This window comes from Orycteropus afer, unplaced genomic scaffold (genome assembly GCF_000298275.1).
Source record: "Orycteropus afer afer isolate SDZICR_OR568_19922 unplaced genomic scaffold, OryAfe1.0 scaffold00060, whole genome shotgun sequence".
Classification (NCBI taxonomy): Eukaryota; Metazoa; Chordata; class Mammalia; order Tubulidentata; family Orycteropodidae; genus Orycteropus; species Orycteropus afer.
The window spans coordinates 3126043-3152109 of NW_006921647.1; the positions used below are offsets into that span (position 1 = coordinate 3126043).

Genomic DNA, 26067 nt, shown 5'->3' on the forward strand with positions numbered 1-26067 from the left:
AAATTTTAAAATACATATATTTATTTATTTCCATTTCATGGGTAAGGAACACAGCCAGTGAGATGAAGCAAGTTGTCTGAAATGGAGCAGAACTGAGGCTTACACATCCTGGCCTCCAGGCTCCAGACCCTGTGATCTTCCTGCTCCACCAGATTTTCTCTGTGTAATATGTAAATATGGAGTCTCTGAGACACAAAATGAAGGAAAATTACTGTGGTTATTTAACTACGTTTGTTCAGAGACAAGTAATATAAAGTTCAACTACTTCCTTTACACAATGTAATACTTACACTAATACTTAATTCCACTCTGTCATCACTTTCAAAGTGCTTAGAAACACTGTAGTTTCTTAACTTGTGGGCTAGCTGCCAAAGAAATAACAGAATGGTTAACACTGGAGTCAAGACAAGCCCAAACTCTAGTTTGGCTCCTCTTATTTATGGTGTGTACAGCTTGGGTCACATGTGTCCAGCAGAATAAGAGCTCAATAAATGTCAACTATTATTATCAGCAGAGAATTTGTTAAAGCAGTAAGCATTGACTCAGATCATAAAAGCAGGGCTGCTTTATGAAGGTTTTATGCTCTACTAAAATTAGTTGTACTTTGCAGTCCTTTCAAGCACTTACAGGTTTGTTATACCTAGCATTCTGATATTTGCTCTTTGTATTACTAAATATACTGAAAAAAACTTGAAAGAAATAGCATATGAAATAAATATTCATGTTCTCTGTAAGATCTTTAGCAAGGATTATCTCATAATAACATAGTCCCTCATTTCTTTTTCTTATCTGCCTCCTCTGTCTACTCCATTGTTGTCCATTGATACTTTCTGAAATAAAGCTTCTTTCAAAAGCAAGCTATTCTCAGGTCAGTCTCTCACTATCTTGATTGGTTAAAATTTTCTGATTCTTTTTTTAGAGTTGATGTACTTGAATTACAAATTGACATTGCCTTACCTCTTCCTAGAGCGTCTTGATTCATCCATTCATGCATGTATTCATTCATGTCTTCAGAATCATTTATTGAGAACTTTCTATAGGACAGGCAGTATACTAAATACTGGAAATAAAATATGGGTAAGACACAGGTCTTGACTCCCAGAAATTATCTATGTAGCAAGAAATATATATATATATATATATATATATATATATATATATATATAAAGAGAGTAAGCTGTATATGAAACTAAGTGAAACACAGCCTGACAAGTGTACTGTTTCTAAATTTATATGAGCATGGAAGAGAAAGTGATTCTTTTTTACATGAGGATATCTTAGATGACTTGATAAAGAAATGGCACTTGAACTAGATCTCAAAAGTTGAAACACAGAGCATAATTTGGTAGGAAGGGTTTTCCAGGCAGTGAAGAGACTGTATGAAAGGAGTATAAACTGTTTTATAGCTAAATACCAGGAGCTGAAAAAGGAGACCAGGAGCCTGTTTCATGGAAACACAATTGTAGAAGAACTCAAGAAGATACACTTGATTTCCCTTGAATTGTTACAGCATTCCAAGTGTGAGGACTTGGTGGATGAAATTTACATACACACAGACACACACATACACGCACATTCACTCTCACACAGAGTAAAGTTAAATTTTAATAAACGCTTGAATGAATGTAATGAATGTATGTATGTATGTATGTATGTATGAATGAATGTATATATGTACATTGAATGAATGTAACAATAAACAAGATCAGTCTCAATCCATAGTCTGAGGAACATCTCCACTGTGTACAAAATGACACACTGATGAACAACAAGTGATATAGTATAGCTCCAGAGTAGGATGCTGGGAGGGCAGAGTGGATGTGAAGGGAGAGGGAGGGTCAGGAATAGAAATGGCAGGTGGGATATTGAACAAGAAATACACAGATATTAGTGAGTGCATAGGTAGGCCTAGAATGGTGTGGGGGTTTTGTTTCCCTTTCCCTTCCTCCCTTTATTCCTTTTTCCCTCTTGTTTCCTTCCTTCTTCCTCTTAAACATGATTAAATTTGAGTTACCTCCCAACAGATTTGTGGAAGACTAAGAACCAGCTTTTATTTATTTATATTTTTACAGAAGATATATTATTAAATTTGTTACTTAAAAAATACAGTTTTATGCCCATTTTTTAATACCTGTTACACTTGTAATAAGACTCTTCCCTGAGAATCCTGGGACTTTGCCTTTCTTTTAAACTTTTGTTAAGTTTATTGAGGTATAATTTACAAACAATAAATTTTACCTTTTTTAGTGTATAGTTCTATAAGTTTTGACATATGCATATATGTGTTTATTCACCACATTTAAGATATAAAACCTTATAACTTCCCAAATTCGCTTGTGTCCTTGTAGTCCACCCTCTGTCCACCACCAGCCCCTACCAACACTGATCTATTTTCTGTTTGTACAGTTTAATTTTTCCAGAATGCTGAATAAATAGAATCCTACAATGGGTAGCCTTTGGAAGCTGGTCTCTTTCAATTATATAATGCATTTGAGATTCTTTCATGTTATTGCATGCATCAGTATTATTGCTGAGTAGTATTTCATGGTGTGGATATACCACAGATTGCTTATCATTCACCAGTTGATAGACACTGGAGTCAGTTCTACTTTTTTTGCTATTGTGAGCAATGTACCAGTGAATGTTTGCATAAATGTCTTTGTGCTGACATGTGTTTTCTCTTTTGCTACATACCTAGAAGTCAGATTACTAGGATGTCGTTCTAAGAAATTTAACTTTTATTTTGTATGTTTCAGAAAGATCCAGTGGAAACACACTGGAGGCAGGGAGATTAGTTTGGACACTGTCACTTTGATATTTAATTTGTGGCTGCTTTGATATTTTCTTCACTGTCTTCAAATGAACAAATATAGAACATAACATAATACAAAGAATCTGTGTCCATCTTTATGGGTTGTCAGGTTTTTCTCATGCACTATGATATAAAAATATCTTCTGTGGACTAACTGAAAATGAAAGAGAGTCAACATTAATTCTTACATAGTCTATGGATGTATTATTAGTGCTTATTCATGTCTTTAATGGTTTCATTTTCCTCCCTTTGTCATTTTATTTGTCCTTGCTGTTTCAACCTTGACGTAGCAAATGCAACTGGTCATATTTGTCGTTGTTCTTTGTAGTTTTTGGTAAAGAGTAAAATATTTGTAATGTCACTGATTGATTCTTTTCTTTTTAAAATTAGTGTAGCATAAACAACTTCCTCTTAAACCATTTTTTAAAAGCCTAAACGCAACTGGTAGCATAGTGCCTAAGGCACTTGACTGCTAACCAGAAGGCTAGCGGTTCAATCCCACCAGCCACTCCTCGGAAGGAAGGTTGGGCAATCCTACTTCTGTAGTGATACTGCCTCGGAAACCCAAGGAGGGGTCGCTATGAGTCGGGGCCGACTCGACAGCACATAACAACAATAAAGTCAACAAAATTAATAAACCTTTCCGTTACCTTAAGTACTTTCTGGTACCTTATGGTGGTGCTGTGGTGAAGACCTTGCACTGCTAACCAGGTCAATGGTATGAACCCACCACCTGTTCCACAGGAAAAAGATAAGGCAGTCTGCTTTTATAAAGATTTATAGCCTTGGAAACCCTATAGGGGTCGCTATGAGTCAGAATTGACTGAATGGCAGTGGGTTTTCCAGTACCTTAAAGGTCTACTTTAAAGGGATTATCATTGTTATTAGGTCCTATCAGGTCAGCTCCTACTCATAGCGACCCTATGTACAACAGAACAAAACACTGCCTGGTCCTGTGCCAGCCTCACAACCCTTGCTATACCTGAGCCCATCCTTGCAGCCACTGTGTCAATCCATCTCATTGAAGATCTTTCCTTTTTTCACTGACCCTCCACTTTACCAAGCATGATATCCTTCTCCAGGGAATGGTCCCTTCTGACAACATGACCCAAGTAGGTGAGATGAAGTATGGCCATTCTCGCTTCCAAAGCACCATTCTGGCTGCACTTCTTCCAGGAAAGCTTTGTTCATTTTTCTGGCAGCCATGGTTCTTTCAATATTCTTCACAGTACCACAACTCAAAAGCATCAACTCTTTTTTGGTCTTGCTTATTCATTGTCCAACTTACACATGCACCTGAGGGCATTGAAAATACCATGACTTGGGTGAAGAGCACCTTAGTTTTCAAAAAAGACATCTTTGCTACACATCACTTTATAGAGGTCTTTTGCAGAAAATCATTGATTTTGTGTGCCCTCAAATCTATTTTTGATTCATAGCAACCCCTGTGTCAGAGTAGAACTACCTCCTTGGTTTTTTAGGCTCTAATCTATATGGGAACAAGTAGGCTGGTCTTTCTCCCTTAGAGTCACTGGGTGGGTTCAAACCAACAACCTGTCTCTTAAAAGCCAAGCACCTAACTGTTGTGCCACCAGGAATTTGTAATTCAAAGAGACTTTAGACTCATTGTTTTAGATGAGAATACTGAATCCCAGAGTGCTTGAGGGAGTGCATCAGCTTCCCTGACAGTTGGTGCCAGAGTCATGATGACAACTTCCTGCTGTTTCCATAGCTAGACTATGTCCTCCCCAGAATAAGAAGGAAGAGTCATGTCTATATTTTCTTGCAACTGAGAAAATTGCCTCAGGCGTTTTATATATTTTAAAATAAAAATAGCAATGGTAGGATAAAACAAAGAATTTCATAGAGGAGCAAAAGTTAAGAGCTATTAAATAAGAAGATATGTGAAAAGATTGGGCAAAGTAATTTCCTTGCTAACAGATGGTATGTGATTTTTTAAAATATTTTGTCTATATTTTTGGGATGTTATTGAAATATTTTGACACTGAGCTAACTTACAGAATGGCTGTTTAGCAAGCATGTTATCTTATAGTTGACTAGTTTGGATGTCTTAAAGTGTGAACATCTTTTTCTTATAAATAAATCTCATGTTAGTGTTAACTTTATAACATGGCACTGTGTTGGAAGAACAGATGATGCAAGCAGAAAATGCTCTGCTCAGGAATGTGCTGGGTTTTCCTTGAGGTCCTGCTGTCATTCTGCTGACAGACACTTCTGCAAATGATAAGTGAGCAATGGGGAGACATAAGTCAGTGTCGATGACAGGACACTAACACCCACCACAAGCTCTACATCTTAGTCAAAATGTCAGTTCATTTCCATGTCTTCAGCATATATGTGAATATGTAATGACATGAGGCTGAAAATGCCCACTATTTAGTCTTATTTTCAGTCTCTGCTTTACACATATATACTTTGAACAACTCAGAGACTGGGAGTTCAGGGAGAGGAGAGAGAAAGTTGAAATAAACAAAGAAAAAAGCATACCAGATTTTTTAGATGTATACGTAATTAAATAAAGGAAGGGTGATCAAAGTAGCGGCTCCATTACTGATAAGAGCTAAATTAAAGGATGGGGCTTAGAAGAGTAGGAATAGTATGTTGCTTAATATTAAATTCCAGAATTCGGCCTTCCCACCCACTGCAAGCAGCCTGCAACCATGCTAGTTCTCCCATGTTAGGGCTTCCCCTGTGTGATGGGTGGTGGGATTATCCAGTGAGGGAGGAGGAGAGGGGTGTGACTGAATTGCCCAGGCTTGCTCCTTTCCCTAACTCAGGAATAAGTCACACCATCTCCCCTGAAGTGCGTGAGGTGAGAGACAAAAGCCTAAGGACTTGCAGGAAACCTTCTTCCTCTTAGAAACCATAGGAGTGATCAGCAAGTGTTTCTTTCCTTCCTTGGGGGCCTTAACTGTGAAGTTAAACTTCACTGTGTCCAGAAAGGTGAGAGAATGAAAGGTGATATATGTCAAGTACTTAGTATGATGCCTGGCACAGAGTAAGTGCTAAATAATTAGTACCTATTCCCTTCAGTCTGGTAGCATAGTGCCTGAGGCACTTGACTGCTAATCAGAAGGCTGGTGGTTCAAACCCAACAGCCACTCCTCGGAAGGAAGGTTGGGCAATCTACTTCCGTAGTGATACTGCCACGGAAATCCAAGGAGGGGTCGCTATGGGTTGGGTGCGACTCGACGGCACATAACAACAATTCCTTTCAGTCTTCTTTGAGATGATTCCGTATCTTCCTTTTTTGTCCTTATTTTACTTGCCTTCCCTAACCAGGTTTCTGATTTGGACATCTAGGTGGGTATGGTGCCATTCTCTGAAATAAGATAAATACAGGAAAGGATGAATTTATAAGGCACAGCATCTTCTCTTTCTGATATACTGAATTTGAGGCATCTGTGTTGAGAGCTCTGGTGACATAGTGCCTAAGGCATTTGACTGCTAACCAGAAAGCTGGTGGTTCAAACCCATCAGCCACTCCTCAAAAGGAAGATCGGGCAATCTCCTTCCATAGAGATGCCACCTTGGAAACCCACAGAGGGGTCACTATGAATTGGAACCAACTTGACAACAGTGAGTTTTGGGTTTTTTTTTGTTTGTTGTCAGTAGACATTTGGACTTAAAATTTTGCAAGCCAGGAGAAAATAGTTCATTTGTAGTGAAGTTTGAAAACTGAGTAAATAATCCGAGAAGCTGGACTATATGAAGAAAAACGTGGTATCAGGATTGGAGGAAGAATCATTAACAACCTGAGATATGCAGACGATACAACTTTGCTTGCTGAAAGTGAGGATGACTTAAGGCACCTACTGATGAAGGTTGAAGAATACAGTCTGCAGTATGGATTACATCTCAACATAAAGAAAACAAAAATCCTCACAACTGGACCAATGAGCAGCATCACAATCAATGGAGAGAAGATTGAGGTTGTCAAGGAATTCACATTGCTTGGTTCTACAATCGATGCCAACGGAAGCAGCAGTCAGGACATTAGACGTCGTTTAGCATTGGGAAAGTCAACTGCGAAGGAACTGTTTCAAGTGCTGAGGAGCAAGGATATCTCCTTGAGGACTAAGGTGCGCCTGACACAAGCCATGATATTTCCAATCACCTTGTATGCATGTGAGAGCTGGACAATGAATAGGGAAGACCGAAGAAGAGTTGATGCTTTTGAGTTGTGGTGCTGGCGAAGAATGCTGAAAGTACCATGGACTGCTAAAAGAACTAACAGATCTGTCCTGGAGGAAGTGCAGCCAGAATGCTCCTTGGAAGCGAGAATGGCCAGACTTCGTCTCACCTATTTTGGTCATGTTGTAAGAAGGGACCATTCCCTGGAGAAGGATGTCATGCTTGGTAGGGTGGAGGGTCGACGAAAGAGGGGGAGGCCTTCAACGAGATGGATTGATACAGTGGCTGCGATGATGGGCTCGAGTATAGCAGGGATTGTGGGGCTGGTGCGGGATCGGGCAGTGTTTCGTTCTGCTGTGCATGGGGTCGCTATGAGTCGGAAACGACTCGACGGCACTTAACAACAACAACAACAAAAGCACTGCAAAGGGCTAAAAACTGAATCCCAAAGAAAGCAATGTCTCTAGGTCCATCAGAGGGACAGGGTCACATAGGATACTGAGAGGAGATGGAGAGGCCAGAGAGTGAGGAGCCAGAGCAGGAGAGTGGACACCACGAAAATGAAGAGAGAGGATCACCTCAGCAAGAAAAGAAGGAAGATGTCAACTGTGTCAGATGCTGCAGAGAAGTCTACAAGATTAGGATGAAGAAAGACCAGATGGATTTAAAGGAAAGAAAGGAGCCATTTTTAGTTATCTCGTACGAAGCTAGGCACCATGCTAAGTACTTCACACACATATCCAATATTGAATTCAATTCTCACAAAATGCCATCCCCATGTTATAGATGAGGGCGTCAGATTCAGGAAAGTTAGTACCTTGGTTGAGCTCACATTGCTTGGACATGACAGAGCTGGGACTCAGACCCTTGTCATCAGACCCTTAACCACTTAGCTCCTCTTCCTTCCAGCAAACATGGATTGGTCTTCATAGTGAGTAGAAGCTGAGTGTGGTGGGTTGAGAAGGAGCCAGGGGAGAGGGCAGGTGAGGGTGAGGCAGAGAAGAGGTACTAACATGAAAGAACAGCGAGAGGGAGCCAGGTAGAGGAGGGTAGACCAAGGGCTTGTCTTGATTGTCTAAGATGGCAGAGGCATAGGATTTTTAAGGTGATGAAAACCCAAGTAGGAAGCATTCAGAGATGTAGGAAGCAGAGCATAGGTATGTGTAAAGGGGGCAGGTATAATCTCTTCTTTTGTGACAGGATAGTGCAGAAGCAATTAAGTTTGTAGATTTATGTCAGAAAATTGAGCAAAATTTCCTCTGACCTTATTTCCTTCCATCCTTCCCACTCTTTTCCTTCCCCACTCCCAGTCCCTTCTTTGGAACATTCTGCTTCCCCTCAAGGTTCAGTCTGTCATCACTCTCCCAATCCCTAAGCAGGATTACTTGCTTTGGGCTTCTGTGGCGCTGTCCACTCGAGCACCAGCAAGACCTGCCTATTCACAGCTTTGGGGAAGAGGTCCCCTGATCATTGTTTGACACAATCTTGCACAGAACTGAGCACGTAATAGATATTCACAAATTATTCAGCTTGTATTTAAAATGTAGGGGCAACCTGCAGAAGGTTATGGTTTAGGAAAGGACAGGATAAGTACACAGATAATAAAAGGAATACAAGGATAGTGCCAAAATATAGAGATGTGCAGGGTGCTGTGGCCTTCAGAGGGAGAGAATGTGTGTACTGTGTGAGTGACATCAGAGGAAGCTTTTTAGGGAGAGCAGTCTTGAGCAAGTTAGTGGAGAATGGACGTATTTTTGACTGACAAAGACCGGGTTGTTTCATTTTGAGAAAATGGCTTAAGAAATGGCACAAAGCTTATCTGGGGAGCACATTATGCTTCAGGTTGGCTGCAATATGGAACATTAGGGCATTTGGTCAGTGGTTCTCTGGAAGGGCATTGAGTGCCAGACTAAGAAATTCCATTTTATTTGACTCTCCTGATGTTGTTGTTGTTGTTATTTGCCGTCGAGTCGGCCCCGACTCATAGCGACCCCTCCTTGGGTTTCCGAGGCAGTATCACTACGGAAGTAGGATTGCCCAACCTTCCTTCCGAGGAGTGGTAGCTTCCATTTTTATTTTTATTATTATCAGAATAATTGCAGACATATTCCAAAGTGATTTTAAGCAGTCATTTTGAACTTAGCCAAGAAAAAGATGATGAGAGTTTAGAAATCACACCCACCATGTTTATTCTAGAAACTAAGCCAGTAGCGCTGGGAGTTTCAGGATGCCAGTATCCACCCAGTCTTCCAAGAACACTTTTGTACCTAGGGGTCTCCCTGCAGTTTTGCAGTTGCTGATTTCCCCATACTGCTAAGAGATGGGGCAAAGATAGGACAGGTGAGCAGGGAATGTGTTTGTTCCTACAGTTATAGGTTTGGGACTCATGCCGGGTTTCTTACTACCTGTAAATCACTATTCTTAATAAGTCTTTTTAGATAAAAAATAAAAATCTCTTTTTTCTTTCAGTTAAGAAAAAGAAGCCTAAACTTTTAAATAAATTTGATAAGACTATTAAAGCTGAACTTGATGCTGCAGAAAAACTCCGTAAAAGGGTAGGTTGATGTTTTTGTTTTGCGTAGAAGTATGCAATGGTTTAGTTGTTAAACTACGATATTGCTCTTGGTTTGTTAAAAAATAAATGCAAGAGAAACAATGCTTGAATAGAGTGAATTTTTCCCCAGGCACATCAGCATTCCCTGTGAAACGAATTAAATAGAAAAAATTGCACCTGCATGGCAAAATGGCAATAGAACTTACCTGTAAAGCTAGCTGACTTGGTTTCTAGTCCACCTCTGTCACTTTCTAGTTGTATAGCTTCCGGCAAATCACTTACCCATGCTGAGCCTCAATTTCGTTATTTAAAAAATGAGAATAATAAGTTATCTTGTTACTTCCTACTTAGTTTTTATAAAAATGAGATTAATCCCCACAAATCTAGTCAATTGCTCTTTGGCAAGAGAACAAAGTGAATTCAATGGAGAGAGGATAGTTTTTCAACAAATGGTGCTGGAACAATTGAACATTCACATACAAAAAAAAAAAATTAATCTAGATGCAGAGTTTACATCTTTCATAATAATTAACTCAAAATGAATCATAGACTTAAGTGAAGACATAAAATTATACCACTGCTAGAAGGTAATGTAGGACAAAATCAATGTGACCTTGGGTTTAGTGATGATTTTTTAGATACAACACTGAAAGCATGATTCATAAAAGAAAAAAAAAAAGATAACTTTGACTTCATTAAAATTGAAAACGTTGGCTTTGCTTAAGACACCATTAAGAAATGAAAAGAAAGGAAGAGAGAAAAGAGAAAATATTTGAAAAAGGACTTATGCTCAAAATATGCCATGAATAACAACAACAACAAAAGACAACAAGCAACTCAATTACAAAATGGGCAAAAGAATCAATGAGATTTTTTTTTAAAAGCATCAACAGTGTTATGTACTATGCAAGTGAAAATTTTTAATTTTGTAATACCACTAAGCAAATAATAATAAGTCAGTCAGTCAGTATTCTTAGAAATAGTCTTAACTTTTAGATGAAATGATATCAGATTTAACATTCTTTTCCCTTAGGGTTAAACTTATGTACCTCTAGTTTCCAGGGTGACTATTTTGTTTTACTTTGTCATCATTAATTTGAAATGTTATTTGCATTCTCTTACATGTTACAGCTTTATCCACAGTGAATTGACACTAGATTTATATTATTTGTTTCCTTGCCTCAGTTGTATTCATCAAATTATTAGGCTCAAACATATCTATTATGATGTATCCAATCACATCGTCACTTAATAATCTACTTGTTTCTCATGGAAATTTCTTTCTTTACTCCATTCTTGAATTTAAATTCTGCATATTACTCATTACTTTTCCTGCAATTTCCTTTTGTATCAAGTAGACATTGGCTTCAAAAAAGAGAAATGGGGAATATAAGTAGAAAGCAACAGCAGTGAAAAAGCACAAGTTAGTAACTAAAGTGGGAAAAGAGTATATTTCTCACACATTTATTGAAAATCTGACAACAAATATAAAGACTCTAACAAGCATTGGGGAGCTCTGGTAGCACAGTGCCTAAGGCACTTGACTGCTAACCAGAAGGCTGGTGGTTCAAACTCACCAGCCACTCCTCGGAAGGAAGGTTCCGTAGAGATACTGCCTCAGAAACCCAAGGAGGGGTCGAAATGAGTCGGGTCTGACTTGACGGCACATAACAACAATGACAACAAACAAGCATGGAACAAAGTTCTAAAGCAAAGACTTGATTTACTGTATCCCCCAGCAGATGAATATATAGTAATGCCAAAGAATATTGTAGCAAAGTTATTTTTCTGTGCTCCTACATTTAACCATGTGGATTACGTCTTTGTAAGTCTATTTTGGTTGAAGACATTTTTCATTTGTGGGAAGCTTGCATTTCTTAATAGAAATTAAGCAAGATCCTTTTTTTTTTAGTCACTTTTTTTTTTCCCTTGTAGCATCTTCTACTTTGTAACAAATGCCACATCTGAAACTGTATGATGCCTATTTAACAGGTGACTTTTGAGATAAAGAACAAATGAACAGGTTTAGAGGAAGATTTTTGTGTAATGATTGTGAATGAAAAGATGAGATCACTTATTAAGGAGTGTATTAGTCAGTGGGACAGAAATACACTGCAACATGGAGTTTCCTCCAGTTTTTGCTTATTTGGAGAAATTATGATATCTTCCTCAAGCTACACCCTGAATTGATAACTGAATAAATGAAGAAGGAAAAGGTGGCCACATAATGTGATTCTTGCTTCTGAGACAGCAGGAAGCCATGTTATGGACCAAATCATCAGCATAATGAAGCCTTTTAGGGGTGTGTTTATAGCTGGCATTTTCCAGTGATGCTATTACTGCAGTGGTATTGCTGAGGGGTGGGCTAACTGTGCTGAGATGTTCCCTAGTTAAAGCCAGTCCAGGCTGAGGTTCCAATACACGAGTAAATGAGAGAATGTGATCACATTTTTTTAATGTATCAATCATCTATTTCAATCATATATATATTTTAAAAGTATTTATTTTTATAAAGCATCTTCTCATCCCCACAAAAAAAGATGTGAAGGCATAGATGCATTAGTTTATGTTTTGGAATGATTTAGTGTTCATTGTATTACAAGTTAAAAAAAAGGGGGGGAGGGGGAGAGAAAGAAAACTTGATAAAAGTTAAAATAAGTAACCACAATTCACATCACAGGTGCTAAACAGTACTAGCAATGATTTAAACTCTACTCTTCCTTATGGGTAGAACAAAGGGAACAGACTCTGACTATAAGATTAATAGTGTTCATCAGTGTAGCTGTTCTGCACTGAGTCTAGAGAGAAACCTGCTGTAGATTCCAAAGGAGTCCTGAAGGACTGGACAACTTCTCCAACAGGGATATTTCTTAGAGCAGCCCAAGGGCATCATGCTAAAAAAACAGTGTGACCCAAGTAAAACGGCACATAACAACAGCAAGAACAACATGTTGAAAAAAAGATGCTCTCAGTCAGTTCTTACAGATAATGTATCTTAAAATTGAGTTTTTAAATAAGGATGAGCAATATTGTTTGAAACAATATTCTTTAGAAAGCACCTCAAACTCTCACTGTCGTCAAGTTGATTCCTTACTCATAGCAACCCCCATTGGGTTTCCAGGGCTGTAAATCTTTATGCAAGTAAACCGCCTCATCTTTCTTCCATGGAGCAGCTGTTGGTTTGAACCACTGACCTGTTGGTTAGCAGCTAAATGCCTTGACCACTATACCACCAGAGCACCTTTAGAAAGGACCTAAAAAAAAAAAAAAAAAAAAACTCTCTGCTGTTGAGTCGATTCCAACTCATAGTGACTCCTCCTTGTGTTTCTGAGGCAGTGTCTATGGAAGTAGATTGCCCAGTCTTCTTTCCATGAGGTTTGAACCACCAGCCTTCTGGTTAACAGTCAAATATCTTAGGCACTACGCCACCCTGGAGGAGGTAAATTCTTTTAGACTAAAGGCAAATATGTTCATTTTGCCAGTTGAGGTGAGAACAGGGATAATGATCCCTTACATAGGCCCATCCAGTCTTTATATGAAAAGGACTCAAAGGAGTGCCTAGGGCAGAACTAAAGGATGGCTAACTAGTGGAGTGTCAAACAGGAACAAAATATTTCAGCAAATTTATTATGAATATTCCCATGTTTAAATCTAGTAATGGTGTATTTAGCATGATTATCACAAAAGTAGCTTCAACATTTGCAACTTAAGTTGTATAGGGCATGTGGTAGGCTGAAGAATGGCTGCCCCCCAAAAATGTCCATGTCCTAATCCCTGGAACCTGTAAGTGTTACCTTATTTGAAAAAAAGAGTCTTTGCAAATGTGTCTAAATTACGGGTTTTAGATGGAGAGATTATTCTGGATTATGTGGAAAGACCATATGAAGAAAAAGACAGATTTGATATAGACAGAGGAGGAGAAGGCATGCACACATTACACACACACAGGGAAGAATGTGATATGAAGATGAAGGCATAGATTGGAGTGATAAAGCCACAAACCAATGATTGTCAGAGATTCTCAGAAACCACCAGAAGCTAGAAGAGGCAAAGAAACAGATTCTCAATTAAAGCCCTTGCAGGGGGCACGGCTCTACTGATATCTTGGTTTGGGCTCAATGAAACTAATGCTGGACTTCTGGACTCCAGAACTGGGAAGAATAAATTTATTTGCCCGGATGGAATTTGAAATTTCTTGGGACCAGTGACTGTGTCCTTCCTTCTCTTCTATCTTTTGTGAAATGGGAGTTATGTAACTTTTATAGTACACTATCCCACCATTATATTTTGGAAGCAGATAACTTGTTTTCTAGGTATACAGGTTCAGAGATGGAAAAGAATTTTGTCCCAGGATGAACCATACCCTGAGTTTCACCCATACCTGATTTAGATTATGAGATTTGGGGCTTTTGAGCTGATGATATGTATATGAGATTTTAGACTTAAATTGATGCTCTAATGGGTTGAGTATTTTGAGGATATTGGGATGTACCAAAAATATTTTACAAGTGAGATAGATGTGAACCTCTGCGAGACAAAAGGCAGACTGACAAATGGCCAACTAGAAGATAGCCACTTCCTAATTCCTAAAACCTGTAAATGTTCCTTTTGCAGAGTTTACTAAATTAAGCATTTTGAGATAGGAAGAGTAACCTGGATTATCCAGGTGGTCCCTAAAGACAATTGCAAGTGTCCTGATAAGAGACAGACAGAGGTCGATTTGATATAGACTGAAGAGAAGAAGGCACACACACAAAGAGGAAAAAAAAAAAAAGAAACTGATGTGAAGATGGTGGCAGAGATTGGAGTGAAGTGATCATAAGTCAAGGAATGCTGGAAGAGACAGGGAACAGTTTCTTCCCCTAGAGCCTCTGGAAGGAGCATATCCCTGGTGACACCTTGATTTCAGCCCTTTGTTACTGATTTTGGGCTCTGGATTCCCAAACTGTGAAAGAATGAATTTCTATTGTTTTAAGCCACCAAGTTCATGGAAATTTATTACAGCAGCCATGGGAAACTAATACAGGTTATTTATAAGAAGATCACACAGAAAAAGATTGTTGTTGTTGTTATGTGCCGTCAAGTCGGACCCAACTCATAGTGACCTGTCCTTGGGTTTCCGAGGCAGTATCGCTACGGAAGTAGATACTTAACATAAATTCTTCAGACTTCTTAAAATCATTCATAAAGGAAATAAAATGGTGGTTTTAAAAAGTAATATTTTGAGAGGGACAATATATTTTAACTAGTAATATAAATAGTTTTGACAATAAATATAACTTAGAGTACTTCTGTAGTGATACCACCTCAGAAACCCAAGAAGGTGTTGCTATGAGTTGGATCTGACTTGATGGCAGTGAGATTTTTTGTTTTTGTTTTATAATTCTGGCTTGATTTATCTCTGTGTTTAAGTTCTCATTCTCTTTGCATTATGTTGCCTGTCTTTGACAGGCAAGAGACCTCTCCATGATTGGCCCCATCATCCTTTGCCTGCTCACATGTATACTCCATAATGATAATAATAGGTAACATTTTTCAACAGTTTCTATGCTTGCTAGTGTGTCTACAAGCAATTTATGTATATTATCATATTGAATCTTCACAACAACCTCAAGAGGTAACTTTTGTTCTGCAAAAGACCTCTTTAACGTGCTGAAGAGCAAAGATGTCTGTTTGAAGACCAAGGTGCACCTAACCCAAGCCATGGTGCTCTCAGTTGCCTCATGCATGTGAAAGCTGGACAATGAATAAGGAAGACCAAAGAAGAGCTGATGCTTTTGAGTTGTGGTGTTGATGAAGAGTAATGCAAGTACCATGGACTACCAGAAGAACAAACAAATCTGTCCTGGAAGAAGTGCAGCTGGAATGTTCCTTGGAAGCGAGAATGGTCAGACTTTGTCTCATCTACTTTGGTCTTGTTGTCAGGAGGGACCATTCCCTGGAGAAGGATATCATGCTTGGTAAAGTGGAGGGTCAGCAAAAAAGGAGAAGGCCATTGACAAGATGGATTGACATAGTGGTTGCAACAATGGGCTCAGATATAGCAAGAGGTAGCTAGGTGCCATCATTATCCATTTCACAGAGGAGGCAACTGAGGCAGTCATAAGTAACTTACTGTAAGTCAGAAGCTTCGTATAACTGATGGAGCCCAGATTCTAACCAGTCAGACTGGCCAGGGTATACAGTATGCATACACTTCTATAGCCCCTTAGCATCACTAATAAGCATATGAGAACAAAAAAGGAAACCTCCTTCTTAGATGACATCTACCTGAAAAAAGTCATTTCAAGGACCTTTAATATTATATTTATTGCCTGACTTCTTACTATATTTAGTCAAATCTTTCAGAAGAAAGTATAAATAACAGTTATGTAGTGCTTTACAATTTGCTTTGCACAGCTGGATTTGTAAGATCACCTTTGTTGTATGAAAATTCACTCGTGGAAGGTCAAAGCATATGAATCACAATGAGTTTGCATTTACCTGTGGATGAATGGATTCATTGGTTTATAGACAACTAAAGTATCTATGAGATTCAATTTGTAACATCTGTTTCTATCCCATCATTCCTAATACCCTTGAACTGCTGCCATTCATTAGAACCCAATAGACATTTATTTCTTGCTGGAGTGGCATTGGAAGGGGTGAGTCAAAGAGAAGTTTCTTCACCTCAATGCCAAGACCTCTACCAAGTATGGCATGTTCTTCCTTTATTTTCATGGTGTAGTGGTCAGAGTCATCTCCTCAAGGGCTCACGTAAGCTTTGGGAGGGGTCACATGACACAGTAGGCACACCAAGCAGCCTGCTCCCATCAGCCAGATGAACTGAATCTACTTTGACATTCAGTGGGCAATAGATGCCAGAGCCAAGTAGCCCTTGCTTCCTTCCTGTTGATCCCCCACTGTCTTAACAGGTGCTTCTGATCATGTATAAGACATCTCATTGCCTCTCCAGGACCCAAGACATTCTAGCTGAAAGCAGTATTTCTTTTTTTTCTCCACTTAAAATTTAAGTATCTTCTTTTGGAAAGCATGGAGGGACTGTTCATATATATTAAAGGAAAAATGTAATTTCTTTAACAAATACACATATTACATCCTTTATCAGATGTCTGCCTTTTCAAAACTAAAGTATATTTATATCCTTTTCTAGTTTTATGGTTGTGGTAATATAGTTAATCTGAAAAAAAAAAAGAAAATCTTAGATAAAATTGTCTTAAATCTTCAAATGGAGTCCAGGAAATTTTGACATCATCATTTGGTGAATATTAAATAACTGTATTGTATAACATTATGCATTCAAATTTACTGTATTTATATAACTATCTGTTCCTAACAGGGAAAAATTGAGGAAGCAGTGAATGCATTTGAAGAACTAGTGCACAAGTACCCACACAGTCCACGGGCGAGATACGGAAAGGCACAGGTACTCTGAAACTCTTCTACTTAGAAATTGTGACTTAGGTGAGATCCACGTATTCTATGTAGTTGAATTTTCACTCCATATTTTTTTTTTGCATTTTCTCTTTTCTCCTTGTAATTTCTTTACAGAATCCATTTCTCATTTATGTATATGCATAAAACCAAGGGGGAAAACATTTTTAAAATAAGACAATTAATTATTGTTAATGTTTTCTGCTGAATTTAGTAACCTTTTTTTTTTCCTACTTCCCTCTCCACATGTTTTTTTCTGGCTTTGAAAAGGAAATAAAGATTAACACTTTTGAAATAGATTCCCTGTCACTCACACCCACAGTTCTCCTGATCATTTAGACTCAACCGTAGCTTTCAATTGAGGCTCCTGAGAGATTTTTTTTTTTTTTTTGAATAGTTAATTAGTGCTATATTTTAATATATGTATAATTTTTTTTTGTTAAGTTTTGTATGTGTATGTGTGGTGAAAATATACATAGAAAATTATTTCAGCAGTTCTTCAGAGACTTAAGAGCCTTAGTTTTTTTTTTTTTTTTTTTTTTTTTACACACTGAGGTCATAAGTCTTCTAGATGAGAGTTTTCTTATCATTTTTTTTATTTTTTATTTATTTATTTTTATTTTTTTATTGTGATTTGGGCGAAGATTTACAGAGCAAATTCACTTTCCACACAGCAGTTCACATGTATTTTGTCTCATGACACTGACCACAGTTTACCACAATGCAACAGCGCCCTTCCAACTTCCTCCCCATAATTACCTCTTCCCAGTGTCCATTCCTCCATACACTCCTGCCCCCTGAGCTGTCTCCCTGTGCAGCCCTTCTTTCTCCCATGATTGTTCTCTTCAAGGCGTGTATCTACTTGAGGTAAATGTTTAACTCACATGCCTGTATTTTGTTTGTCTGGAAACCACAGGTGTGGGTTCAATTCCAGACCTGAAGGGCAACTAGGGGCCATAGTCTCAGTGGTTCCACCAGAAGAGCCTTAGTTTTATAACTAGAGATTGAAATTATTATGTTTAAGAAAGACTTTTCTTTAAGCATAAAGTAGAATATACTTTATTTTCTGTTTTCTTTTACCCAGCAACCTCTCACTATCTCCCACTCCCACCATCACATTTCTTATCTCCATCTTCTTTCTCATTATTTTGTGAACCTTTTCCACATTCACCTGTAATTGCATCAACTTTCTGTGTGTGGGTACTGTTCTAGGCCCTAGCAATATCATAATGAGCATTAGAGAGATCCTTGCCCTCAAGGATCTTATATTCCAGTGAGAAACATTCTAAAAATTGCATGTTCAAAAGATATTTAATGACAGCCTACTATGTGCCAGGCCCTGTTCTAGGCACTGGGTTATGTAGATCAGTCAACAAAACAGATAAAAGTCCCTGTTCATATGAACTTTTCATTATAATTGGGAGACAGTACATCAGATAAATAAATAAATAGATGTACTTGCCAGTGATGAGTGCCAAAGAACACAAGACATATAGCAGGGACATGTTGGAATAGTGAAGGGGCTCACTAAGAAGGTGACATTTGAATAAAGCCCCAAAACTTTTTATTAAAAAAAGTATACTTAGAAAATATTATAAAATATTAAAAGTAAGTATCTCACTTAGAAAAATGATGCATGCCACAAAGAAAATAAAATATACTAAAGAGTATACCCCTTAAGATTTTTTGGCTACAAGTAATGTGATAGAAAGTGACAGGGCAGACAGCACTTTAAATGAGGTGATCACAAAAGGCCTCTCTAGGGAGGTGACATCTGGGACTTGCAAAGATTGTATGTAGAAGGAGCCGTCTATCCAGGCAAAGGGAAGAGCAAGCACATGTGCCATGCTGTGGTACAGGGAAGCAATCTTGATGTAATGAGCTTGACAGAAAGAAGGGCATATTGTAAGAGAGGGTAAAATGGCCTTACAGACTACAGACTTCTTACAGACTTAATTACAGATTTTGTTCTTACAGACTTTATCCCTAGTTCTTGGAAGCCCCTAGAGAATTTTATGCATGAGTGTTACCTGTCTAGTTGTTTTTTTATTAAAGTTGCTTTGGTTACTGGGAGGAGAATGAACTGTGCAGACAAAAATAGAAGCAGGAAAAATAGAAGGTCATCATGTGTTTGCAAGAGATGATGGTTGCATGGATTAGGATCATGGCCTTGGAGATGGAGAGAAATGGGCAAATGGTTGAGCTGAAGGACTTGATGATGGATTAGATGTAAGGGCAAGGGAAAGAGAGGGATCAAGGATAACTTCTGTGGTTTTGGCTTGACCACTAAGTTGATAAAGGTGCCACTTACTAACTGGGGAGACTGGTAGAGGAACAGGTTTGGGGACGTAAAGGAATCAAGACTCTCCTTGGTCTGGTTGAGATTGCGATGCCCATTCTATATTGAAATGGAAATATCAGGTGGACCATTGGATTTATAAAGTCTGGATCTCAGAGTAAAAGTCAGAGCTGGCTCTCCATATTTATCAGACAGTAGAGTTCCTGTGGTGCTGCTGGGGGAGACAAGATAGTCAACCGTCATGGGACACAATAAACGCAAATGTTAGAAATTTTCTAGCACCAAGGAGAGGCTCACTACACCCTTTGGAGAGAGGGACATGTAGGCACTTTGCATAACACACAATCACCAGCACATGTCTGGATGAAACAAGAATATTTGTTCTGACCATGAGGTAGCAACCACTCAAGAGCCAGATTCTCAAACTCTTCCTCTTTCCTCATTCAAATGTAATTAATTAAATTTGTATTAATTACAGTGTAATAAGTTTCTGACAAGTTAATGCACTAGCAATGAACACCTACAAGGAAAAAAAAAACCAGAAACCCATTGACATTTGCTCAGGACAGAAAGGGCCCTAAAAAATCATTAGAATCAGCATGATGTAAGCAAAATTTATTGTGAAATATGAAAAAGAGTTGGATAAATATAGAGAGATGCCCACCCCCTTCAAAATTAATGCAAGTAAGTCCCCCTTATCCATAGTACAGAGTAGGTTTAGGAGGGAGTAACTGCACCATGTTTATAAATTCATTTACTCCACCATTACTAAGTTGAATTACTATTAAGCAGAGTGAATGAGCTTATTACTAGAAGATTATCCCTATTCAAGTAAGTGATGCATTTTTTCACTAGTATTAATAGTCATTTCTTCAAAGAAGAATATTAACTGTAGAGGAAAATAATTCATGGTAATACTAATTATATTATGGCAAAAGTGTTTTCTAATTTAGCATTTTTCTTTATATATGATATTAACTGTGGATATTAAAGTCTAAATGAAGTACTTTTGAAACATGGTGGTTGCTGTATTTATGTCTTTACTTAACAATGGAAACTTAAGATACAGGCCTCAGTAAACATTTTTTCTTTTTTATCTCTAAACTGTTATGCTATAAGTTATTATTGATGTTAATGGTAATATGACATAAAGCCAGTTAGGTTTATGTCAAATGTTAATAGAATAATTTAAAAGAAGCTTCAAATTGAAAGACTTTTAAATATAAAAAGTAGGCAGAAGATAGATGTTATAGGGTGGAACAGTTTTGACTTCTTCATCTTTTATTAACAGATTTAATAACTTCTTTGGGAAACCCCAACATATTTTTTTTCCAAAAAATTAGCAACATTAAGTCAGATACAGACTAGAATATCTGTCATTTCTAGAGTAGCACTAATAAAGCTTATTCTTCAGATCACTATGAAAATCAGTTTTGACCAAGTTCCTTTAACATCAGACACAAACTCTTGAATTATAAACTCATTTTATTGTCTTATACAAACCATTAGTGCCTCTGAGGTAGAAAATGACACCTCTCTTAGGAAGGGTGAATGGATGAATTGGTTAGAGTCAACAAAAGGCCTTCCAGCATTTATGTCCTATAACAAATGTTCAGTCTCAGCTCAGCTCATTTTATCTACAGATGTTAGACTGATAAAAATCAATCTGTACAGTGTTCATTTTCAAAACAAATGCCTATCAGTTTCAGTCAAGAGATTTGAAAGAATTATATGCCATTTAAAACAGATATTTTCCCAATTCTGTAAATTATAAAATGCTTTTATTTTGTTACAATGAAGACCTTGGGGAGAAGGAGCAAAGCATATAGACTGTATTACACTGAGTTTAGTAACAGTATTAGATACTATCTCTACTTAGTAGCAAAGAGCACCTCCAGAAGACAAAGTAAAATATTATAATGAAATGTGCAAAGAGCTGGAGTTAGAAAACCAAAAGAGAAGAATATGCTAGGCACTTCTCAAGATGAAAGAACTGAAGAAAAATCTCAAGCCTCGAATTGCAATATTGAAGGATTCTATAAAATCCACCACTCGTCTGTCAGTTTGTCATACTGTGGTGGCTTGTGTGTTGCTGTGAGGCTGGAGGCTATGCCACTGGTGTTTCAAATACTAGTAGGGTCACCAATGGTTGACAGGTTTCAGTGGAACTTCCAGACTAAGACAGACTTGGAAGAAGAAAGGGGCCATCCACTTCTCAAATATTTGGCCAGTGAAAACCTTGTGAATAAGAGTGAAACATTGTCTGATATTTTACTGGAAAACCTTATGAATAGCCCTGAAACATTGTCCCATATAGTGCCAGAAGATGGGCCCCTCAGGTCAGAAGGCACTGGAAATACAACTGGAGAAGAGCTGGTTCCTCAAAGGAGAGTCAACCTTAATGACATGGTTGGAGTAAAGCTTTCAGGACCTCCATTTGCTGATGTGGCACAATTCAAAATGGGAAGAAACAGCTACAAGCATCAGTTAATAATTGGAACATGAAACATAAGAAGCATGAATCTAGGAAAACTAGAAGTTGCAAAAATGAAATTGAACACATAAAGATCGATATCCTAGGTATTAGTGAGATGAAATGATCTCGTTTTGGCCATTTTGAATCAGACAACCACATGAATTACTATGCCAGGAATGACAAAGAGGAATGGTGTGGCATTCATCATCACAAAGAATGTTTCAAGATCTGTCCTTCAGTACAATGCTGTCAGTGATAAGTTAATAGCCATATGTCCACAAGGGAGACCAGTTAATACTACTATTATTCAAATTTATGCACCAACCACCAAAGTCAAAGACAAATTGAAAATATTTACCAACTTCTGCAGTCTGAAATTGATCAAACATGCAATCAGGATGTGTTGATTATTACTGGTGATTGGAATGCAAAAGCTGGAAACAGAAGAATCATTGGTTTTTGAAAAATATGGCATTGGTGATAGAAATGATGCTGGGCATGGCACAATAGAATTTTGCAAGACCAATGACTATTTATTCTCCATACCTTTTCTCAACAATATGAATGGCATCTATACACATGGACTTCACCAGATGAAATACACAGGAATCAAATAGACTACATTTGTGGAAAGAGGCACTGGAGAAGCTCAATATGTTCAGCCAAAACAAGGCCAGGAGCTGACTGTGGAACAGACCATGAATTGCTCACACACAAGTTCAAGTTGAAGCTGAAGACAATTAAAACAAGTCTATGGGAGCCAAAATATGACCCTGATTATATCCAACCTGAATTTAGAGACCATCTAAATAATAGATTTGATGCGTTGAACACCAGTGACTGAAAAAATCCCAGAATTGTGGGATAACATCAAGAACATCATCCATGAAGAAAGCAAAAAAGGTCAATAAAAAGACAGGAAAGGAAGAATAGCTCAAAATGGATGTCAGAAGAGACTCTGAAGCTTGCTCTTGAACAGAGGATAGCTAAAGCAAATGGAAGAAATGAGAAGATAAAAGAGGCAAACAGAAGATTTCAAAGAGTAGCTCAAGAAGACAAAGTCAATTATTATAATAAAATGTGCAGAGACCTGGAAAACCAAAAGTGAAGAACACACTCAGCATTTCTCAAGCTGAAAGAACTGAGAAAAAATTCAAGCCTCGAGTTGCAATATTGAAAGATTCTATGGACAAAATACTGGATGATGCAAGAAACATCAAAAGAAGATGGAAGGAATACACAGAGTCACTGTACCAAAAAGAAGCTTCGATGTTCATCCATTTCAGGAGATGGCATATGATCAAGAACCAATGGTATTGAAGGAAGAAGGTGAAGCTGCACTGAAGGAACTGGCGAAGAAGAAGGCTCCAGAGGAATCAATGTAATACCCTTTGAGATCTTTCAACAAATGGATGCTGCACTAGAGGCACTCACTTGTCTGTGCCAAGAAATTTGGAAGATAGCTACCTGGCCAACTGACTGGAAGAGATCCATATTTGTACCCATTCCAAAGAAAGATGATCCCACAGAATGTGGAAATTATCAAACAATATCATTAACATCACATGCAAGTAAAATCTTGCTGAAGATAATTAAGAAATGGTTGCAGCAGTATATTGACAGGGAACTTCCAGAAATGTAAGCTGGACTCAGAAGAGGACGCGCAATGAGGAATATCAGTGCTGATGTCAGATGGATCTTGGCTGAAAGCAAAGAGTACCAGAAAGATGCTTCCTTGTGTTTTATTGACTATTTAAAAGCATTCAGTTGTGTGGATTATAACAGATTATGGCTAACATTGAGAAGAATGAGAAGAATATGGCTAACATTGAAAAGAATGAGAATTCCAGAACACTGAATTGTGCTCATGAGGAACCTGTCCACAGACCAGGAGGCTGTCATTTGAATAGTACAAGGTGACACTGCATGGTTTAAAATCAGGAAGGGAGTGCATCAGGGTTGTATCCTTTCACCATGCTTTTTCAATCTGTGTGCTGAAGAAATAATCTGAGAAGCTGGACTATATGAAGAATAATGCAGCATTAGGTTTGGAGGAAGACTCATTAACAACCTTGCTTGCTGAAAGTGAAGATGACTTGAAGCACTTACTGATGAAGGTTAAAGACTACAATCTGCAGTACAGATTACACCTCAACATAAAGAAAACAAAAATCCTCACAACTGGACCAATAAGCAACATCATGATAAATGGAGAAAAGATTGAAATTATCAAAGATTTAATATTACTTGGTTCCACTATCAATACCAATGGAAGCAGCAGTCAAGATATCAGCTGACGTATTACACTGAGCAAATCTGCTGCAAAAGACCTCATTAAAGTGTTGAAGAGCAAGAGTTTTCTTTGAAGACTAAGATGCACCTAACCCAAGCCATGGTATTTCCAATCACCTCATATGCATGTGAAATCTGGACAATGAATGAGGAAGACCAAAGAAGAATTGATGCTTTTGAGTTGTGGTGTTGGTGAAGAGTACTGAAGTACCATGCATTGCCAGAACAAACACATTTGTCCTGGAAGAAGTGCAGCCAGAATGCTTCTTGGAAGCAAGAATGGCCAGACTTCATCTCACATACTTGGTCATGTTGTCAGAAGGGACCATTCCCTGGAGAAGGATATCATGCTTGGTAAACTGGAGGGTCAACGAAAAAGGGGAAGGCTCTCAACAAGATGGAGTGGCGTAGTGGCTGCAACATTGAGCTAGGCATAGTAGGAATCGTGAGGCTGGCTCAGGACAGGGAAGTGTTTCCTTCTGTTGTACATAGGGACACTACAAGTCAGAGCCAATTTGACTGCACCTAACAACAACAACATGAGTGAAATATTGAATGATGCAAGAAGCATCAAAAGAAGATGGGAGGAATACACAAAATCAGGGTACCAAGAAGAATAAGTCAATATTCAGCCATTTCAGAAGGTAGCATATAATAAAGAATCTGATATTGAAAGAAGAAATCCTAGCTGCACTGAAGGCACTGGAGAAAAACAAGTCTCCAGGAACTGGAATACCCATTGAGATATATTGGCAAATGGATACAACTCTGGAAGCACTCACTCATCTATGACAAGAAATTTGGAAGATAGCTACCTAGACAACTGATTGGAACAGATCCATATCTGTGCCTGTTTCAAAGAAAGATGATCCAACAGAATGCAGAAATTACCAAAAAATATCATTAATATCATGGAAGTAAAATTTTGCTGAAGAGAATTCAAAAACATTTGCAGTGATACATTGCCACAAATGCAGGCGGGATTCAGAAGAGGGTGTGGAACAAGAGATATTGTTGCAGGTGTCATATAGATCTTGGCTGAAAACAGAGAATACCAGAAACAGTTTACCTGTGTTTTACTGATTATGCAAAAGCATTCGACTATGTTGTCCATAACAAATTTTGGATAACTTTGAGAAGAATGGGAATTCCAGAACACTTAATTGTGCTCATGAGGAACCTGTATATTGACCAGGAGGCTGTCATTTGAATAGAACAAGGGGATCCTCCATGGTTTAAAATCAGGAAGGCTGTGTGTCAGGGTTGTATCCTTTCACCATACTTAGTCAATCTGTATGCTGAGTAAATAATCCAAGAATCTGGACTGTATGAAGAAGAACATGACATCAAGATTGGAAGAAGAGTCATTAACAGCCTGTAATGTACATATCACACACCCGTGCTTGCTGAAAGTGAAGATAACTTGAAGCACTTACTAATGAAGATCAAAGACTACAGTGTACAGATTAGGTTGCACCTCAACATAAAGAAAACGAAAATCCTCACAACTGGACCAATAAGCAACATCATGATAAATGGAGAAAAGATTGAAGTTGTCAGGTATTTCATTTTACTTGAATGAAAAGACAAATTGATGACTTTAAATTACTGTGTTGGCAAAGAATACTAACTGTACCATTGACTGTCAGAAGAGTGAACAAATCTGTCTTGGAAAAAGTACAACCAGAATGCTCCTTAGAAGCAAAGATGGTGAGTCTTCATCTCACATACTTTGGACATGTTACCAGAAGAAAATAGTCCCTGGAAAAAGACATTATGCTTGGTAAAGTATAGAGAAAAAGAGAAAGACCGTCAATGGGATAGATTGATACATTGGCCACGACAATAGGCTCAAACAGCAACAATTGTCAGGAGGCTGTGGGACGAGGCATGTTCCATTTTGTCATACATAGGGTCTTTATGAGTCAGAACCAAATCAACGACATCTGACAACAACTATATAGATGGATGCTCTTGGTAGGCATTTGTCCTTCCATTAGCCATACAGAGCCCCGTCAGTTCTACAATCTACTTGGCAGCTGTGT

General features: G+C 38.1%; 1 protein-coding gene across 1 annotated transcript in view; it reads left to right on the forward strand.

Annotated features, from left to right (window-relative positions):
• The window catches only part of ASPH (aspartate beta-hydroxylase), a 294530-nt gene that overhangs the window by 167079 nt on the left and 101384 nt on the right, over positions 1-26067 (forward strand). The window contains exons 15-16 of the mRNA XM_042780764.1: positions 9437-9522; positions 16861-16947. Of these exons, the coding sequence (XP_042636698.1) occupies positions 9437-9522; positions 16861-16947 (173 nt within the window). The remainder of the gene's footprint in view (positions 1-9436; positions 9523-16860; positions 16948-26067) is intronic.